Source organism: Oncorhynchus mykiss, chromosome 27 (genome assembly GCF_013265735.2).
Source record: "Oncorhynchus mykiss isolate Arlee chromosome 27, USDA_OmykA_1.1, whole genome shotgun sequence".
Lineage (NCBI taxonomy): Eukaryota > Metazoa > Chordata > Actinopteri > Salmoniformes > Salmonidae > Oncorhynchus > Oncorhynchus mykiss.
The window spans coordinates 5,100,219-5,121,442 of record NC_048591.1 but is presented as its reverse complement, the minus strand read 5'-3'; the positions used below and the strand labels follow the sequence as shown (position 1 = coordinate 5,121,442).

Genomic DNA, 21,224 nt, shown 5'->3' with positions numbered 1-21,224 from the left:
ACTCCTTCCATTTCAATATTATCGCTTGCACAGTGCTCCTTGGGATGTTTAAAGCTTGGGAAATCTTTTTGTATCCAAATCCGGCTTTAAACTTCTTCACAACAGTATCTCGGACCTGCCTGGTGTGTTCCTTGTTCTTCATGATGCTCTCTGCGCTTTTAACGGACCTCTGAGACTATCACAGTGCAGGTGCATTTATACGGAGACTTGATTACACACAGGTGGATTGTATTTATCATCATTAGTCATTTAGGTCAACATTGGATCATTCAGAGATCCTCACTGAACTTCTGGAGAGAGTTTGCTGCACTGAAAGTAAAGGGGCTGAATAATTTTGCACGCCCAATTTTTTACTTTTTGATTTGTTAAAAAAGTTTGAAATATCCAATAAATGTCGTTCCACTTCATGATTGTGTCCCACTTGTTGTTGATTCGTCACAAAAAAATAGTTTTATATCTTTATGTTTGAAGCCTGAAATGTGGCAAAAGGTCGCAAAGTTCAAGGGGGCCGAATTCTTTCGCAAGGCACTGTAAATGCATGTTCTCAGAACATTAAGAAAACTTTCCATAAAAACAACAAGAAAACATTAGTAACATTCAAAGAACGTTCTAAGAACGTTATTTAAAAACATTAGCGTTCCTTTCTCAGCATCAACATTCTATCTCCTCTATCTTGTTAAGTGTGCTCAGGTATGTAGGCCACACCTCATCTTAAATGAGTGCTTGTTTCCTTTGAAATGGGGCGTGTTTGAATAGACTAAAATGAAGATCATAGGTTTGAATATCACTAATGCCGTGCCACAATAAAAAACAAATACGTCTGCATGATTAATGCCAAAGCAAATTCATTCCCATGTGTCCAATCTGTGCTTGGAGTTCAAAACAGTTAACCCAAACTAATCTAGCAAATGTATTAAAAGATTTATTGAAAGTTTAAAGAAAGCCACCAAATAACCTGTAATTTCCGTTCTCAAAACATTTAAAAAACCTTCCATCTTACCGGTCAGGAAACTTCTGGCTTTGTTCCCAGAACCATTGGAAAATCCAAAACGTACGTTCCCACAACTTCCAAGGAACCAAATGTGCTAGCTGGGAGGCTGTGTGTTTGTTGCTCCCTGTCGCGATCGCATGGAGATGGACTAAAGCAAACTGAGAAGTTTCTCTGCGAGCATATTGGGCACTTTAATAATTGATCGGCAAGGCACATTCACAGTGCCAGACCTTTCTCTGATCCCTGCACGGCTTGTTACCCAATATACATGTTGTTTTAAAGTTACGGCACACTAGAAATCAATATAGACTGCTGTTATGCTGCTGTTAGTCTGTCTGTCCTCCGTCTGCCGTCACAGTGGTTGCTGGGAGAAATCAGCCCATGTTGAGGTGGCCTCTGCTGCTGCTGCTGTGAGAGAGACATGTCCTGGTCACTGCTGCCCCAGACCCAGCCCTATGGCTGGTGGATAGCCGGCTACGGATCGGCTAATTAATGTAATGATAGGAGGACCCCTGTCCTCCATCTTTACCCACCATTTCCTCTCTCTCATCTCTGTGTGAAAATGAGTACGGGCCTGTAAACACCATACACTAAAATGTATCTAAACAGGTAACTGGTTTTCCCAGCTAACACTCAATTATGGCAAAGTATAATATCATGACTCATTTTGACACTCACTGTGTTTTTCACTGCGGCTCGGGAAATGGTAGCAGAAAATGAGATTTTCTAGCCATTTGGTTAAGGTACCCGGTTGCACACAAGAAAGTACCTTTCTGCTGCATCAGAAATAGCAGACAGAATATAACACTCAGAAAATAGCGCCTCTTCGTGTTACAGTACAATTGGAGTGATACCGAACTCTCGTCAAAGTGCTGCTGAGATGCACTGAGGAAGCAATCAGTTGTCAGAGCAAGTCAACACTCTCAACCAGGCCTAGAATTACACGTAGAGGAGCTCTTGTGATGGCGCCTTTTGAATAAGGAGTGAGGAGAGGCAGGGGAGAGACGAGTTGTGCCCTTCCAGCCATGCTGGGTCCAGGGACAGAGGTCAGACTACTTACCTATTCTGAAGGAGAGCGGCCCAGCGGAGGTACATCTCACCCACATGGCTAAGAGGAGCAGAGGCGCCCAGGCTGCGAGCATCTTCTATGACTCCTCATGGGTCCTGCCCCGGGGGTCCCCCTGTCACAGCCACCTGGAGAACATAACACACAAATGTATGGATTATATAGAAGCATGGATCATGCACACGTACACATGCAGATAGGCATGCACACCATAGAAAAATAATAGAAGAATCTATGACGCGCGCACACATACTCGAAGGCACACACAGACACATGTACACACACGCACAGACTCGCACGCACAGACACACACACACATTCGCACTCCCACACAGGCACGCACATTTGAACGTAAGCAAATACACACACACTGAGAACACAAAGCAACCGCCATCGATCATCTGTACGCTCATCTATCTTCACCACAGCCTCAATAAATTATTGAGCCGTTTTCATTTATCTGGTACGCTACCTCATTGCACTTCCCTGTTGCTTTTCTGATTGCTAAAAGCATGATTAGCTTTCACCAGAACTGAACCATATTCAAGGGTGTGGCTCTCAAGTCACAACTTCTACATAGCATCCACTTGTGTGGGAGAAAGATGTACATATAGGGAGGAACATAATACTGTAACACAAGAGAAAGATACACTTAGAGTGCATTTGCCATTCTGGTAAAATGCATTGTCTATTATATAGGACAGGAGGCCAGAGTAAGGCCATGAGAGCATAGGACAGCTGGACAAATCAAGGTCAGAGGGACATACAAAGGAGGGGGTCAGCCAAATGACCAACTGATGGACTATAGACATAGGGCATATATTTTTAGGACATGAAGAGAAGAGACACATAGTCTACGAGTCCTAATAAGGACAGACATACCAAAGAACACACCAGGCTGAAAGTAAGGGGGCCCATAGCATAAGATGGGCATGTATTATTTTTGGGACATGAAGACGTCCTGCCACTATTATAACTTAACTGAAAGCAGATATGGGCGTTATCGAGCTGAACAAGCAGGATGCACAGATTGGGATATAATGGTAGCAGATGGACTGAGGGAAGTAACTTCATTTGCATGCGGGATGGACACATATGTTGTATGTGTATAAATACAGAGCCAGTGCTCTGGAAAAGTGTGTGTTCTGCGGACCATCTAGGCTTCTGATATGTTTGTATTAAAAGCCTATATTGAATTCACAAGTTCTTGTAAGTGTTACATTTTGTTACGATTCTCCACGACATAACTTTGCGATCCCTTGGTCTCCTGGCAAGCTCGCCAAGAGTGACGTTCCGGGCTGGTGATAGTTTCTTTGGACAATCTTGCAAACAAATGTGGCCACACAACTATAAAAAGGTAAGCTTGTTCTTACGTAGTTGAAATGTTTGTATAGATTGCTTCAGAGATCCTGTCTCAGCGTGAAGGGCTGATGGTCCGCGGAACACACACTTTTCCAGAGCACTGGCAAATGAAGTTACTTCGTTCAGTCTGGTAGGTCTCTCTTTAAAATTTCCTAAAAACCCAGTAAATGTTGAAGAACTTTTGAATTCAATGAATTGCATGCATGTGTGATTTTGGGGGTTGTTAAAAATAGATAAATAAACATATATGTGCAGGTGTAAGGACTAAGTGACTAGGGGCTGTGAATCTTGCGGGTGTCGGGCGTTTAGCGGAGGGGGCATGCACTCGTTCTGATCGGTCGGTTCGAACGGACCCACGTGTTTGGGTTGGTTGAGGGGAGTTGTTCCGTCTGATTCTGCTTGGCCGGGCTCGACTGTCTCGGGATTTGTTATGGGATGTGTGTACAACGCAGCCCAATCAACCTGAGCGAGCGACTTGGGTCGAGTGTGTGTGATTCGGACTGCCCCCCCTCACCAGACCATTCATTTGGGGACCTTGTGTGGCGGTTGTTTGCGCTCTATGGCTGAAATGCCATATGTGGGACAGCCCATACGGTCAAAACAGATAAAGTAGGTAGAAAAATCCTGTAATACCGCTTCAATAAAATTAGTAGAAGGACTGAATGGACAGGTTACTTATGAATACAGCTCTAAAAGAATAGAGATCTGCATAAATAAGTAGTTAGAAAAATCCACGAATACCGCCCTTTATTAAAAGAGATTAGAAAAGGGGTCTGCTTAGGTGGGTTATTCATGACAGGAGGGTCGGTTTGGGTGAATATATAGGAAGCGGAAGAACTCTGACCCGATTTGGCTGGGTTCAACTGCAAAATAAATCCTGCGGATAAAAACGCTCCGTCTAGCTAAACAGGCCGCAATATAGGCTCTAATACGAAATAGAGGCCAGTATTGGGTGAGTGAAGTATGGTTATGAAGGGTATGGGTATGAAGACAGGCTGACCCGGTTAGGCAGTAGTCTCGTCATATCGGTAAAAATCCTACAGTATAAATTCCGGCTTATGTTGAGGAAGTGAAATAAGTTAGTAGGAAAAACTATAGGTCGTTTTAGGTAAAACGAAGGGTGTGTATGAATGAATGACAATTCTTTGTGATGAATGAGCAGATTTAAAAAAAAGAGGAAGAACAGGCTGTGTGTCTGTGACCAACTGGTAGGAAGAGGAATGCGCAGGCCTCTCTGACAGTTAACTGAGTGTAATTTGAGAAAGATAGTGTATTTAACTCTCACTGGGAAGAGGAACAAAATCAATAAATATTGGGAAAAATAAGTTATAAAACATTGACGTGATAACGTGTTAAACGACCATTGTACCTGTACCTGTAGTTAGTACTATTGGTACTATTGTATTAAACAAGGCATGGATAGTATATAACGGATGCGAAGTAGGAAGAAAGGATTTAAAAATATCACCTGCCCTGTAACGAAATAGGAGGAAAAACAGCAGGTGACTCTGGCACTTTGTAGCAACAGAAGCTGCAATTTAAAAATAGCCTGAAGGACAGGAGAGACTGTTTCACTAAAACCATGAATCAGGAATGAAACAGTAAAATAGGCTAAGAGAGAATATAGCAAGCGGATAAATAAAGAGATAAGAAAGTGTAGACATTATAAAGTAGGCTTTGATAGGAGAAATTAAGTGATATGACTAATAAATTATTATTTGGGAAAGTAGGGTAGCTCTACCTTGGAAAATTGTAAATAAAAGGTGTATAATGCGATGGGAGTGTTTAAGAAAAATAAATAGTGGCTTGGCAACAAACGGACTGTTTCTCCCCAGCATACAGAGATAGCGGAATTTAATAAAGCCATGGAGTCGCTGAAAGAAGCCCACGTGAATTCTACCAAATTCGGCTTGAATATGAAAGAGCAAACGCACGTGAATTCTACCAAATTCGGCTTGAATATGAAAGAGCAAACTGGATAATGGAGGACAACATTACCCGGTAAAAAGAATAAATAAAATAAAAGATTCAGGGAGGCAATTAGGAATTGGAACAATCACATAAAACCATAATAAGAAGCTCAATTTACCAGCGTTCTGATGTCAGCATTCTATCATCAGAAAAAACATTACGATGGGGGACAGATATGATTCTGCTTGCCCTCGCAGACGTGCGAGTGGTTAGCAGAGCTATAGAAAATATCTAAGCGTAAGAAGTGGTAGATCAGGAGCTAACAAGTATGGGGGAAGAATGAGTGCAAGGTGACCCTGGAACTTAGTGCGGTAGCAGAGAATGCCGCTATACAGGATTTTGCATCTTTTTCAAAAGAGCAACAACTAATCGTTGTGAGGTTATTAGTAAGAATGGAATTTTCACCCAGCGGTGTATAGTCTCTGATCGATCAATAAGTGGTTCAAAGAGATTACAGTTTATATGTGATGAAATACGTACTAGATCACGTTTTACCTAACTTCTAGTAAGGTACCGATGTGATTTACAAATAGCCCCACTTGGAATCATTTTGCATTGAAACAACAGTTTCAGTAGTGATAAAATACGTGGAGAAGTTGTTATTAGCGTCAAAAGACGGAAAATAAACGTATATGAGAAATCACCAACTTGGTAAAATTAGTTAGAAGAAAAGCAAAATGTAATATATTGGTGTTTTCAATTTCTAAGGGTAAGATACAGATAACCGACCAGGAAGAAACTATGTGTTCTGTGCATGGCTAAACTTTTCTCGCATGTTCAGAAAAACGTAAGGGGTTTTCAGTTTTGTTAGACATTCAGCCTCACTCTGAAACTGCTAAAACGCTTATAGAATGAAATCAATATATAAGTAATACTATTGGCCTGCTGATTAAAAGGTAACATTGTAAATGTTTATTTATTTATTTTATTTTTTTACCCCCTTTTTCGCCCCCAATTTCGTGTTATCCAATTGTTGTAGTTGCTACTATCTTGTCTCATCGCTACAACTCCCGTACGGGCTCGGGAGAGACGAAGGTTGAAAGTCATGCGTCCTCCGATACACAACCCAACCAGCCGCACTGCTTCTTAACACAGCGCGCATCCAACCCGGAAGCCAGCCGCACCAATGTGTCGGAGGCTACACCGTGCACCTGGCAACCTTGGTTAGCGCGCACTGCGCCCGGCCAGCCACAGGAGTCGCTGGTGCGCGATGAGACAAGGACATCCCTACCGACCAAGCCCTGCCTAACCCGGACGACGCTAGGCCAATTGTGCGTCGCCCCACGGACCTCCCGGTCGCGGCCGGTTACGACAGAGCCTGGGCGCGAACCCAAGGACTCTGATGGCACAGCTTAACCACTGCGCCACCCGGGAGGCCAACATTGTAAATGTTAACGAAATGTGCATTTCTTTTCCAGAAAAAAAGGGGTTACATTTTCTCTGGTCAAAATGTCATTGGAGACTGTGGTACTGAGGAAAGCAGTTAGAGATATTCGGCCACTTTAAAAGTCTTAGTATCTGGATAAGGCTATAACTGGAGTTCCGGATAAGTGAGGCCAGCTCATGTGTGTTCTTGGCCTATATGCGATAGTGGATTTCCTTTGGAAGGGTTTTTTCAATTCAGTTTCAAATTGGGTATGCAGAAGGATGGAAATGTTTTTGAAAATGTATTTAAGTTGTTTCTAAAGAAAAGGGAGTGGAAACATTTTAATGGTGTCAAATGCCCTGAACCCTAAGAATTTCCCGTGTAGACTGGTCAACTTCACTAGAAATTGTTGGAACAGGTGGGATTTAATTATAAAATGATTAAGAAACACCAGTCTCTATTCAAAGTGTACAATCACTTTGAAATTCTATTATTTCCTTGGGAAAATTGACTAGTTACTCAGATAGGTTTATTTCTTGATTTAACATGGGTTCATAGGATAAATTATCAGTTCCCTGGGGTTATGGTCTTTGGGTAAATACAAATGTGCTTTGTTCATTCTGCATATAAAAGGTAAATATATGTTAACAAGGGATAACAGTTACTCCAAATGGTTTATTGGAGTGGGGGTCTCTGCGAGGGTTGTGTTGATAACTACATAATCTGTAACTCGTCTGAGAGATCGCCAGTAGAATAAGGGAGTTATCATGGAAGGTGACGTCAGAATGCTTTAATGCATGGGAGAGATTATCACCACAACAAGTGTGTGTGAAACTCAAACCCACCCTACTGGCTGAATAGTGAGGGACAACTGTGTCTGATGACCTGTATCTAAAATAGACATGCTGGAATGATATGTGCTGGGAGAAGAAAGACTAAAGGGGATTGGGGTAATGACCTTTTATTTCCAGGCCACTCATGACAGAAAAACAGAGACAAAAGGGCGTATTGGAAAATAGATATTACTGGTACTAAAAGTTTTTAGTATAAATGTTAATTATTAAAGGGATGATGTATTGAATTGAGAAGGTCAAATTTGAGTTAAAGTAAGCACTAAGGACTGTTATCCTGAATATTGGGTTGGAACAATTTATAAACAACATTTAGTTATGATTTGGATATAGGACTGTTTAAATTTACTAGGCTAGGGAAGCTCTGGAAACTAATCCTGAGACAGGGTGATTGACAGAACTTGCAGAATATTAGATTAATGGTTTTTGTTTCACAATGTCATTGTAATTGGAGTGATAAATTGGAATGATATAAGTAATTGAATAAAAGGTATAGTCTGTTGTGCGATAACACCCAAGGATGAAGAAGAAAGAGACCAATATGGGCATAGAACGAAACGGATGGACGTTTTCCCCAGGTTTAATTACATTACAAATATGCAGTTATTATAATTTACTTTACTATTTTTCTTGTTTGGTCAATTTATTTTTGTTTTGAGGAAAATAAGTGTGTATATTGTTCCTGAGGAGGGACTGATATGAATTAAAAATGATTTGAGAATGTTTAAGTATGTATCAAACTATGGAAGGAAATTAGGAGTAGTGACTTATGTGTTATGGGTTAGAAAAACTGTAACTACATTGGGGGCTCATACATGAAGGTTATGGTAGCGGAGGGATGTTATTTCTAGAAACAATGTATATTAATAGACAAGATAACTCACAGAAAAGGAAGGACAGTTGGTCTTGTCAAAATATAGGGATATAAAAGTAAATAGAACATTACACATACCTAGATTAAGGTAAAAGTAATTAGTAGTGGGATTTTGAACACTAGAGCAAAAGTTTAAGAAGCTTAGGACTTAGTTTTGTTAGGATTGGATATTCTTCCAACTGGAAGACACTTGACTGATTACATGTTATTCTTACAGCAGTTGCTGTAGGGACCATAATTTGGCTATCATTATGAATATTTTTGTGGCAGGAGGCCATGTATTTGAGACAGAATGTTTACATAGGGCTGTTATTTAAAAATTAAGATTTAGTGATCTTGCTATAAGAAAATAACCCATGTGTTAGTGTGTATGTCCTCAGGAAAAAACAGCACATAAGAGGCCAGATGGAAGGGCATGGGCTGAATTCTGGAGACTGAGTGTACATCAAGATACACCAGGCTGGGGGTATACTTCTTACAGCACCTGCAGTGGTAAAGATCGTCATGTCTCTCTTTGGTGGGTGCATAAGTCTCACAAGAAGTAAGGTCCAGCTGAATAATGGGTGAGCTTGAAAACACCATGACAGAGGATGTGAAACCAGAGAGAGAGAGAGAGAAAGACTAGATTCCACTGTAGACATACTGGGTTGAGTTTGGGGGTTACTTGTTTTATTTGGTAATGCATCATGTGAAAAAAGGATAGATGTTAGGGTATTTGTACTCTAAACAACATGTTGAAGGCTTGATGTGAAAGCAGATACAGTGTTGAATTACTTCAAGAAGAAATAATGTTGATTAAGGTTATGCATATGCTTATCAGTTGAAATAGAGCAGATGGGGAACTAAGTAAAAAATGACATGATTTGGGAACACCTCTCAGAACCTGGGGCTGAAAGGGGAAGACTGGGTGGAAGCACGAGGAAGCTTTATAGGGCTTTCATTTTTGTGGAGTCCAGCAGAAAAGTATCCTGGAGGCATAGAGTCAGGTGAAGAGAGAGTGGGAATTGTCATGGTCTCAGATTTCAGTATTCATGAATATATTCATGCATAACACATAACATTGTCAATACTGTTATGTTTTGTCCTTTGCTTTCCAAGTCTTATGTTTAGGAAACCAGATGGAGAAGGGTTTGCCAGCTTCAGCTGGAATGCTAGTTTGTTGTGTGATGAGTGATGGAAGTAAGAGAATGTATGGTGTAATCATAGAACAGAGGCCATAAGTCTCTAAGTCTGAATGCCTCACAGAAAGAAGGCAGAAACTTGAACCAGGACGAGAGGTTCCATGTCTGATGATCCAATGGGACCAGAAGGACCTCTCCCAGTGATACCAGGAGATCTAGTCTATGTTTGAGTGTTCCGGAGGAAGTGGGATCAACCGAGGAGAGAAGGACCCTACGAGGAGGCCGCAGCAACAAACATGGCCGTCCAAGTGAAAGGAAGCAAGATGTGGTACCATGGTACCATCTGAATCACTGCACCTGAGTCCCAACAGAAAGAAGGACACAACCATATAGAGATGAGGACACAGAGGATGCTGATCCATCAGGCAGGAGCTCGGAAGGAGCAGGAACAGCGAAAGCAATCGAGACGCCAGGAACAGCAGACCAAGTGAAAGCCAAAATACGACAGGTGCATTGCCTAATGCACCCAGAAGAAGACGAAGGAGAGACAACACTGAAGAGAAAACCTGCGAACAACCAGAATTCACTCCTGTGGGGCCAGAGAGTCCAGGGATGGGATGAAGTAACATGCCTGATACTCTTGATGACATACCTGTTGTGACAGACCTCTTTGACAGAAGCCCTCCACAGTGGGACCCCGAAGTACCACCTGCAGAATGGGAACATCTCTTCCCTAAAAGTTGACACCCTTCCAGATGGAAGTCGAGTCCGGCCTGAGGAGGGAGCCACAGGGGAAGAAAGAGGAGGAGAGGCCTCACAAGGAACAGAAGGAGAGACCCCACAAAGAGGAGGAAAAGTCCAGCAAGCTGAAGAAAATGGGGATTTCCCCACAATTGACTTTTCAGCTCTTGAATTGTCTCCTTGACAGACAATTGAAGTTAGAACCACAGAAGTAACAGTGAACGCTATTATAGAAACAACAGACTCACGCACAATCAAGTTGCAGGGTGGAAACAGGAAGAGAAGAGAGGAACCAGTCAAACAATCTAAAAAGACTGACAAGGTTAGCATCTCTGTTCCACCTCAACACATAACTGAAACAGGAGAACAGAAGACAAAAGGATCAAACACTTACCGGAGATTGCATTCGGTGGATGGACACATCATCAAACGAAGGGAGAAGTCATTTGGGACTCAAAAGGATGTGACCTGACGTTAACCAAAGAAGTAGACGAGTGGGTGCTCACCATGAATCAGATTGAACCAGTTGAAGGTGAAGAATTAATAGTTGAAATAACGAGAACAAGATTGACCGAAGGGAGTAGCACCTCAGTCATTAGAATTGGTCTTACGCCAATACCTAAACAGGAAGAGCCTGTGGTAGCTAGAACGACAACAACAGTGGAAGCTGCTGTGAAGACCACAGTAGCTACCACTAAGATAACATCAACCGCCCTTACCAAGCAGTCCAATGTACCCACAAAGAAACCTAAAGCATCAGAACCAGGAGGGTTCTTTACTGACATTTGGAACTTTTTGACAAACTCTAATGATATATCTCAAGACAAAAACATTGTAAAAGCGACATCTATCTCAGAATCTGAACCACTCAAGGACACCACACGAGAAGAAGTAGGGAAGAACGAGTGGTACAAATGGGCTAAGCATACAGCAGAAACAAACATAGGATGGACAATTGTATTTTGTGTAGAAAATCAACTTTGTCTGATCTTTTGATAGTACCTGAACTTTCATCATTTGAAGAATGTGTTAAATGTAAAATGTTCAATGTATTCAGAGAAAATACTACATTCCTTTGTGTAACATAGAATGCAGTTCAGCACTAGGTAACACTAAAGGCAGAAGTGAATTAAATAAAAATATGTTGGGAGAACATGAATGTGCAACATAAGAACTGAATTGAATGATCCTCATAATGATAGGTTTACTAAAAAGACAAGACAGGAAAAAAAATAATGTTTCCACAGCTATGGAGATAATGGGATGGATGTGGGAAACACTATAGTTAATTGAATAAACTATTTGGGTAATAGAAACTGCAGGAGTTAGTCAATTTGATAAAGTAATGATTGTAAAACACAAAGGTAAAATGTGGTAATATAACTCAAGTAACATATCTTGAAATGTTAAAGAATCAGGATTAAGGAATAGCTGATTGTTTCTGGATGTGTGGGCATACTACATGCTCATTGCTTCTTCACAATATAATGATTGATTATAAGTGTTTTATTCTTTACAGACTAGATCTTTTACTCCTATCTATGTTATTGTTTGGAGATGTTTGGTCTAGTTGGGTTTTGTAAGTGTTATATGTTTCAAATAGGATCTGGAGATGTTTGGTCCAGGTGATTTGTAAGCTTTATTTTTGTTAATGTTTTTGTCAACTGTTGGTATTGGCCTCCACCCTATACAGTGCCTTGCGAAAGTATTCGGCCCCCTTGAACTTTGCGACCTTTTGCCACACTTCAGGCTTCAAACATAAAGATATAAAACTGTATTTTTTTGTGAAGAATCAACAACAAGTGGGACACAATCATGAAGTGGAACGACATTTATTGGATATTTCAAACTTTTTTAACAAATCAAAAACTGAAAAATTGGCCGTGCAAAATTATTCAGCCCCTTTACTTTCAGTGCAGCACACTCTCTCCAGAAGTTCAGTGAGGATCTCTGAATGATCCAATGTTGACCTAAATGACTAATGATGATAAATACAATTCACCTGTGTGTAATTAAGTCTCCGTATAAATGCACCTGCACTGTGATAGTCTCAGAGGTCCGTCAAAAGTGCAGAGAGCATCATGAAGAACAAGGAACACACCAGGCAGGTCCGAGATACTGTTGTGAAGAAGTTTAAAGCCGGATTTGGATACAAAAAAATTTCCCAAGCTTTAAACATCCCAAGGAGCACTGTGCAAGCGATAATATTGAAATGGAAGGAGTATGAGACCACTGCAAATCTACCAAGACCTGGCCGTCCCTCTAAACTTTCAGCTCATACAAGGAGAAGACTGATCAGAGATGCAGCCAAGAGGCCCATGATCACTCTGGATGAACTGCAGAGATCTACAGCTGAGGTGGGAGACTCTGTCCATAGGACAACAATCAGTTGTATATTGCACAAATCTGGCCTTTATGGAAGAGTGGCAAGAAGAAAGCCATTTCTTAAAGATATCCATAAAAAGTGTCGTTTAAAGTTTGCCACAAGCCACCTGGGAGACACACCAAACATGTGGAAGAAGGTGCTCTGGTCAGATGAAACCAAAATTTAACTTTTTGGCAACAATGCAAAATGTTATGTTTGGCGTAAAAGCAACACAGCTGAACACACCATCCCCACAGTCAAACATGGTGGTGGCAGCATCATGGTTTGGGCCTGCTTTTCTTCAGCAGGGACAGGGAAGATGGTTAAAATTGATGGGAAGATGGATGGAGCCAAATACAGGACCATTCTGGAAGAAAACCTGATGGAGTCTGCAAAAGACCTGAGACTGGGACGGAAATTTGTCTTCCAACAAGACAATGATCCAAAACATAAAGCAAAATCTACAATGGAATGGTTAAAAAATAAACATATCCAGGTGTTAGAATGGCCAAGTCAAAGTCCAGACCTGAATCCAATCGAGAATCTGTGGAAAGAACTGAAAACTGCTGTTCACAAATGCTCTCCATCCAACCTCACTGAGCTCGAGCTGTTTTGCAAGGAGGAATGGGAAAAAATGTCAGTCTCTCGATGTGCAAAACTGATAGAGACATACCCCAAGCGACTTACAGCTGTAATCGCAGCAAAAGGTGGCGCTACAAAGTATTAACTTAAGGGGGCTGAATAATTTTGCACGGCCAATTTTTCAGTTTTTGATTTGTTAAAGTTTGAAATATCCAATAAATGTCGTTCCACTTCATGATTGTGTCCCACTTGTTGTTGATTTTTCACAAAGAAATACAGTTTAATATCTTTATGTTTGAAGCCTGAAATGTGGCAAAAGGTCGCAAAGTTCAAGGGGGCCGAATACTTTCGCAAGGCACTGTATGTCCTTTTAGTGTAGTTTTTGGTGCTAAATAAGCACCAGAGGAGGATTTTGTGGGAGAAAGATGTACATATAGGGAGGAACATAATACTGTAACACAAGAGAAAGATGCACTCTAAGTGTATTTGCCATCCTGGTAAAATGCATTGTCTATTGTATAGGACAGGAGGCCAGAGTAAGGCCATGAAAGCATAGGACAGCTGGACAAACCAAGGTCAGAGGGACATACAAAGGAGGGGGTCAGCCAAATGACCAACTGATGGACTATAGACATAGGGCATATATTTTTAGGACATGAAGAGAAGAGACACATAGTCTATGAGTCCTAATGAGGACAGACATACCAAAGAACACACCAGGCTGAACGTAAGGGGGCCCATAGCATAAGATGGGCATGTATTATTTTTGGGACATGAAGACATCCTGCCACTATTATTTTTATTTTTATTTTATTTTACCTTTATTTAACTAGGCAAGTCAGTTAAGAACAAATTCTTATTTTCAATGACGGCCTAGGAACAGTGGGTTAACTGCCTGTTCAGGGGCAGAACGATAGATTTGTACCTTGTCAGCTCGGGGATATGAACTTGCAACCTTTCGGTTACTAGGCCAACGCTCTAACCACTAGGCTACCCTGCCGCCCCGGCATGGGCGTTATCGAGCTGAACAAGCAGGATGCACAGATTGGGATATAATGGTGGCAGATGGACTGAGGGAAGTACAGTGCCTTGCGAAAGTATTCGGACCCCTTGAACTTTGCGACCTTTTGCCACATTTCAGGCTTCAAACATAAAGATATAAAACTGTATTTTTTTGTGAAGAATCAACAACAAGTGGGACACAATCATGAAGTGGAACGACATTTATTGGATATTTCAAACTTTTTTAACAAATCAAAAACTGAAACATTGGGCGTGCAAAATTATTCAGCCCCTTTACTTTCAGTGCAGCAAACTCTCTCCAGAAGTTCAGTGAGGATCTCTGAATGATCCAATGTTGACCTAAATGACTAATGATGATAAATACAATCCACCTGTGTGTAATCAAGTCTCCGTATAAATGCACCTGCACTGTGATAGTCTCAGAGGTCCGTTAAAAGCGCAGAGAGCATCATGAAGAACAAGGAACACATCAGGCAGGTCCGAGATACTGTTGTGAAGAAGTTTAAAGCCGGATTTAGATACACAAAGATTTCCCAAGCTTTAAACATCCCAAGGAGCACTGTGCAAGCGATAATATTGAAATGGAAGGAGTATCAGACCACTGCAAATCTACCAAGACCTGGCCGTCCCTCTAAACTTTCAGCTCATACAAGGAGAAGACTGATCAGAGATGCAGCCAAGAGGCCCATGATCACTCTGGATGAACTGCAGAGATCTACAGCTGAGGTGGGAGACTCTGTCCATTGGACAACAATCAGTCGTATATTGCACAAATCTGGCCTTTATGGAAGAGTGGCAAGAAGAAAGCCATTTCTTAAAGATATCCATAAAAAGTGTCGTTTGAAGTTTGCCACAAGCCACCTGGGAGACACACCAAACATGTGGAAGAAGGTGCTCTGGTCAGATGAAACCAAAATTGAACTTTTTGGCAACAATGCAAAACGTTATGTTTGGCGTAAAAGCAACACAGCTGAACACACCATCCCCACTGTCAAACATGGTGGTGGCAGCATCATGGTTTGGGCCTGCTTTTCTTCAGCAGGGACAGGGAAGATGGTTAAAATTGATGGGAAGATGGATGGAGCCAAATACAGGACCATTCTGGAAGAAAACCTGATGGAGTCTGCAAAAGACCTGAGACTGGGACGGAGATTTGTCTTCCAACAAGACAATGATCCAAAACATAAAGCAAAATCTACAATGGAATGGTTAAAAAATAAACATATCCAGGTGTTAGAATGGCCAAGTCAAAGTCCAGACCTGAATCCAATCGAGAATCTATAGAAAGAACTGAAAACTGCTGTTCACAAATGCTCTCCATCCAACCTCACTGAGCTCGAGCTGTTTTGCAAGGAGGAATGGGAAAAAATGTCAGTCTCTCGATGTGCAAAACTGATAGAGACATACCCCAAGCGACTTACAGCTGTAATCGCAGCAAAAGGTGGCGCTACAAAGTATTAACTTAAGGGGGCTCAATAATTTTGCATGCCCAATTTTTCAGTTTTTGATTTGTTAAAAAAGTTTGAAATATCCAATAAATGTCGTTCCACTTCATGATTGTGTCCCACTTGTTGTTGATTCTTCACAAAAAAATACAGTTTTATATCTTTATGTTTGAAGCCTGAAATGTGGCAAAAGGTCGCAAAGTTCAAGGGGGCCGAATACTTTCGCAAGGCACTGTAACTTCATTTGCATGTGGGATGGACTCACATGTTGTATGTGTATAAATCAGAGCCAGTGCTCTGGAAAAGTGTGTGTTCCGCGGACCATCTAGGCTTCTGATATGTTTGTATTAAAAGCCTATATTGAATTCACAAGTTCTTGTAAGTGTTACATTTTGTTACGATTCTCCACGACACTTGCTAGCATGTTTTCGTGCAGCACAAATCCCACACACTGCCGCATCATCCCAATACCTGGTACTCAGGCCCTCCATTTGGGGTTAATCTCTCATGCACACACCAGAATGAATTTGGATCGTATGGAGTTTGTTTTCACACATGAGTGCCAGCATGTGGAACAAGTGCTAAGCTGATCCAGGATCAGAATCTGTCGGTGATCATGGGCAAAACACCAATAAACTACTACATTGTGTTAATCTTTGAGTCTCATCACTCGTGATAGTGGGTTTAATTTCTGCAAGGCCATTAAAACACATAGAAATGACAGTGTTTCTCGTCAGGAGAATGCATTTGCCTCCCATAGCCTTGTGATGTGCCATCAGGCCTGCAGCATCTTCTCTCTTAGTATGGGAGGTTCTCATCAAATAAAAATAATTGTATAGGATTAGAAAGTAACTAATTATATACTCTTTATATTCTCTATATCTACATCTTGGAGTTCCTGACATTTCTATTACTTCATCTAGGGCCCGGTACTTTCCAGAATCATGTGACCTGATCAGGAAAAACTCTGGGACCTAGTTATAGACTATGGCTTACTCATCTATGGAGGTTAAATAGCTGGATCGAATAGGAAAGGACACAGACTAAACTGTGTCAGTCTCTGTAATGAGGAGTTGGTCAAGTAGGGAAATACATACACCTATTTTCCCCCAAATTTTTCTAATGGGTGCAATTGTGAACAATAGAGAGAAAGAGAAAATGGTTTACTTCAAAAATTCGGCAATACAAAGTATCAATAGCAGCAAATGCTGAATTATTTGACACAATTTACATAAATACACTAAGAACGAGAAACCCATCAACACAATAAAAACAATAGCCACATCAGACATCAGTATATCCAATTGGCACAATCACTGGTTCACTGCAGCTCAAGGACTCCATTCTTTACCAGGTGTGTGTTGACATTATGATCTGACCGAATTTCACATCCTTCACCTGCAGTAGCATGTGTGGTTGAGTACGATAACAGGCAAAGATAGCAACTAGCTGCTTACTTTATCCGCAGACTAACATAGAACGTTTCTGTTTTGAAACATCACACCTAACAGCATATTTCTCAAGGTGGGACAAATCACTGCCATATCCTGAGAAGTTTCCGGAAAAACTGTATGCAATTAACAGCTGTCACACAGGTCCACCAGTGTGTCAAACTTCAGGAAGCATCAGTAAGCCAGACAGCGTTTAGCCCAAGAGTTCATTAAAGGCCACGCTCCCTCTAATTCCTTGATCGCAGCAGGAAAATTACAATTAGAAAAACATACAAAAAGCTGAATCAATTCGCCTAAATGCAATTATAGCCAATCGATTTGGGTAGCTTGTCATGGGTTGTGCACAGCGGCCTGCCCAGCTGAATATTGAATGAGAGGGGGCCTCGGCGAGTTGCCCGTGGAGCATTTGATGGAATCGGCCACGGTAATGGGCAGTCGATGAGAATGGCACAAGTCAAATCAAATCAAATCACAGTTTATTTGTCACGTGCGCCGAATTCAACAGGTGTCCTACAGTGAACTTACAGTCTATAACCAACAGTGCAAAAAAAGGTATTAGATGAACAATAGGTACGTAAAGAAATAAAACAACAGTAAAAATACAGTGAAAAATAACAGTAGCGAGGCTATAACTGTAGCGAGGCTACATACAGGCACCGGTTAGTTGGGCTGATTGAGGTAGTATGAACATGTAGATATGGTTAAAGTGACAATGCATATATGATAAACATAGAGTAGCAGTAGTGTAAAAGAGGGGTTGGCGGGTGGTGGGTGGCGGGACACAATGCAGATATCCCGTTTAGCCAATGTGAGGGGGCAATGGTTGGTCGGACCAATTGAGGTAGTATGTACATGAATGCATAGTTAAATAGTTAAAGTGACTATGCATATATGATAAACAGAAAGTAGCAGCAGCATAGAAGAGGGGTTGGGGGGGCACAAAATTCAAATAGTCCAGGTAGCTATTTAATTACCTGTTCAGGAATCTTATGGCTTGGGTGTAAAAACTGTTGAGAAGCCTTTTTATCCGAGACTTGGCAATCCCGGGACCGCTTGCCATGCGGTAGTAGAGAGAACAGCCTATGACTGGGGTGGCTGGGGTCTCTGACAATTTTTAGGGCCTTTCTCTGACACCGCCTGGTGTAGAGGTCCTGGATGGCAGGCAGCTTCGCCCCAGTGATGTACAGGGCCGTCCGCACTACCCTCTGTAGTGCCTTGCGGTCAGAGGCCGAGCAATTGCCATACCTGGGAGTGACGCAACCAGCTGTAGGACCTTTTGAGGATCTGAGGACCCATGTCAAATCTTTTTAGTTTCCTGAGGTGGAATAGGCTTTGTCGTGCCCTCTTCACGACTGTCTTGGTGTGTTTGGACCATTCTAGTTTGTTGGTGATGTGGACACCAAGGAACTTGAAGCTCTCAACCTGCTCCACTATAGCCCCGTCGATGAGAATGGGGGCGTGCTCGGTCCTCTTTTTCCTGTAGTCCACAACCATCTCTCTTGGTTACGTTGAGGGATAGGTTGTTATTCTGGCACCACCCGGCTAGGTCTCTGACCTCCACCCTGTAGGCTGTCTCGTCATTGTCGGTGATCAGGTTGTGTCGTCTGCAAACTTAATGGTGTTAGAGTCATGTTTGGCCATGCAGTCGTGGGTGAACAGGGAGTACATGAGGGGACTGAGCACACACCCCTGGGGAGCTCCAGTGTTGAGGATCAGCGTGGCAGATGTGTTGCTACCTAGCCTCACCACCTGGGGGCGGCCCGTCAGGAAGTCCAGGATCCAGTTGCAGAGGGAGGTCCCAGGATCCTTAGCTTAGTGATGAGCTTTGAGGGTACTATGGAGTTGAACGCTGAGCTGTAGTCAATTAATAGCATTCTCACGTAGCTGTTCCTTTTGTCCAGGTGGGAAAGGACAGTGTGGAGTGCAAAAGAGATTGCATCATCTGTTGATCTATTTGGGCGGTATGCAAATTGGACTGGGTCTAGGGTTTCTGGGATAATGATGTTGATGTGAGCCCTTACCAGCCTTTCAAAACACTTCATGGCTACAGACATGAGTGCTACGGGTCTGTAGTCATTTAAGCAGGTTACCTTTGTGTTCTTGAACACAGGGACTATGGTGGGCTGCTTGAAACATGTATTACAGACACAATCAGGGACATGTTAAAAATGTCAGTGAAGACACCTGCCAGTTGGTCAGCACATGCCCAGAGCACACCTGGTAATCCGTCTGGCCCTGCAGCCTTGTGAATGTTGACCTGTTTAAAGGTCTTACTCACGTCGGCTACAGAGAGCGTGATCGACCAAGTCTCTCTATTCTAGTGCACACTGTGGAAACGACACAAACCTGCTCTTTTCACAAACAGGTAACTTCTGCTGGTGGCGAGATGAAATCATGTGTTTACATCCATACAGGTAAAATACAATATGACTACGTCAAAGACAAACAATGTAGTCCCATTCTACAGCTGTGATAATTGGCGCAGGAGGAAACAATGGGCAGATTACCAAGTGTCGAGTGCTCCCACGAAAACCCAGACAAGCAATTAAAAGGGTTGTAGCCACATTCTCAACAGGGTGGTGACATAACATGTCATGTACAGTTGGAATGTTCCCTTTTGTTTTCTCCACTTACAGACACGTCATTATTCTCTAGGAGAAAGGGGTGAAAAGGAGTTTAAACTCCCAGTGTAATCATCATAACAGATCTGCAGTGCATAATTCATCACAGCGCAACATGAACCCGTCATCAGAACAAGCTGGTCGTGCTAACTTGACTACCCAAATTGTATAACTGGTTAACTGGTGCCCCACATATCAAATCAAATCAAATTGTATTTTTTGTCACATTTGTCACATGCGGCTAATACAACAGGTAGACCTTACCGTGAAATGCTTACTTACAAGCCCTTAAACCAACAACACAGTTCAAGAAATAGAGTTATTCAAATATTTACTAAATAAACTAAAGTAAACTTTTTTTTTAAGTAACAAGAAATGTACATAACAATAACAAGGCTATATACAGGGGTACCAGTATTGAGTCAATGTGCGGGGGTACATGTTAGTCGAGGTAATTTGTAAAGTGACTATGCACTTTAGTAGCAGTTTAGTAGCAGCAGTGTAAAATATGCACTTTAGTAGCAGCAGTGTAAAAACAAAGGGGGGGGGGGGGTCAATGTAAATAGTCAGGGTGGCCATTTGATTAGTTGAGTTGTTCAGCAGTCTTATGGCTTGGGGGTAGAAGCTGTTAAGGAGCCTTTTGGCCCTAGACTTGGTACTCCGGTTCCGCTTGCCATGCGGTAGCAGAGAGAACAGTCTATGACTTAGGTGACTGAAACCTTTGACAATTGTTTGGGCCTTCCTCTGACACCGCCTAGTATATAGGTCCTGGATGTCAGGCATCTTGGCCCCGGTGATGTACTGGGCCGTACGCATTACCCTCTGTAGAGCCGAGCAGTTGCCATACCAGGCAGTGATGCAACCAGTCAGGATGTTCTCGATGGTGCAGCTGTGGAACTTTTTGAGGATCTTGTGACCCTTGCCAAAACTTTTCAGTCTCCTGAGGGGGAAAATGTGTTGTCGTACCCTCTTCACAACTGTCTTGGTATGTCTGGACCATGATAGTTGGTGATCCTATAGTCCACCATCAGCTCCTTTGTCTTGCTCACATTGAGAGAGAGTTTGTTGTCCTGGCATCACACTGCCAGTCTCTGACCTCTTTCCTATAGGCTGTCTCATCGTTGTCAGTGATCAGGCCTACCAGTGATGTGGCCTACCAGTAATTATGGTGTTGGAGTCGTACTTGGCCATGCAGTCGTGGGTGAACAGAGAGTACAGGAGGGGACTAAGCATGCACCCCTAAGGGGCCCCATTGTTGAGGATCAGCATGGCAGATGTGTTGTTGCCTACCTTTACCACCTGGGGGCGGCCCGTCAGGAAGTCCACGATCCAGTTGCAGAGGCAGGTGTTTAGTTTAATGATGAGGTTTGAGGGCACTATGGTGTTGAACTGTA

At 42.2% G+C, this 21,224-nt stretch overlaps 1 protein-coding gene across 1 annotated transcript in view; it reads right to left on the bottom strand.

Moving 5' to 3' along the window:
• LOC110507051 (glutamate receptor ionotropic, kainate 4) overlaps positions 1 to 21,224 on the bottom strand; it is a 450,996-nt gene that overhangs the window by 209,481 nt on the left and 220,291 nt on the right. Inside the window, exon 3 of the mRNA XM_036965131.1 lies at positions 2,052 to 2,185. Within this exon, the coding sequence (XP_036821026.1) occupies positions 2,052 to 2,133 (82 nt within the window). The 5' untranslated portion in view covers positions 2,134 to 2,185. The remainder of the gene's footprint in view (positions 1 to 2,051; positions 2,186 to 21,224) is intronic.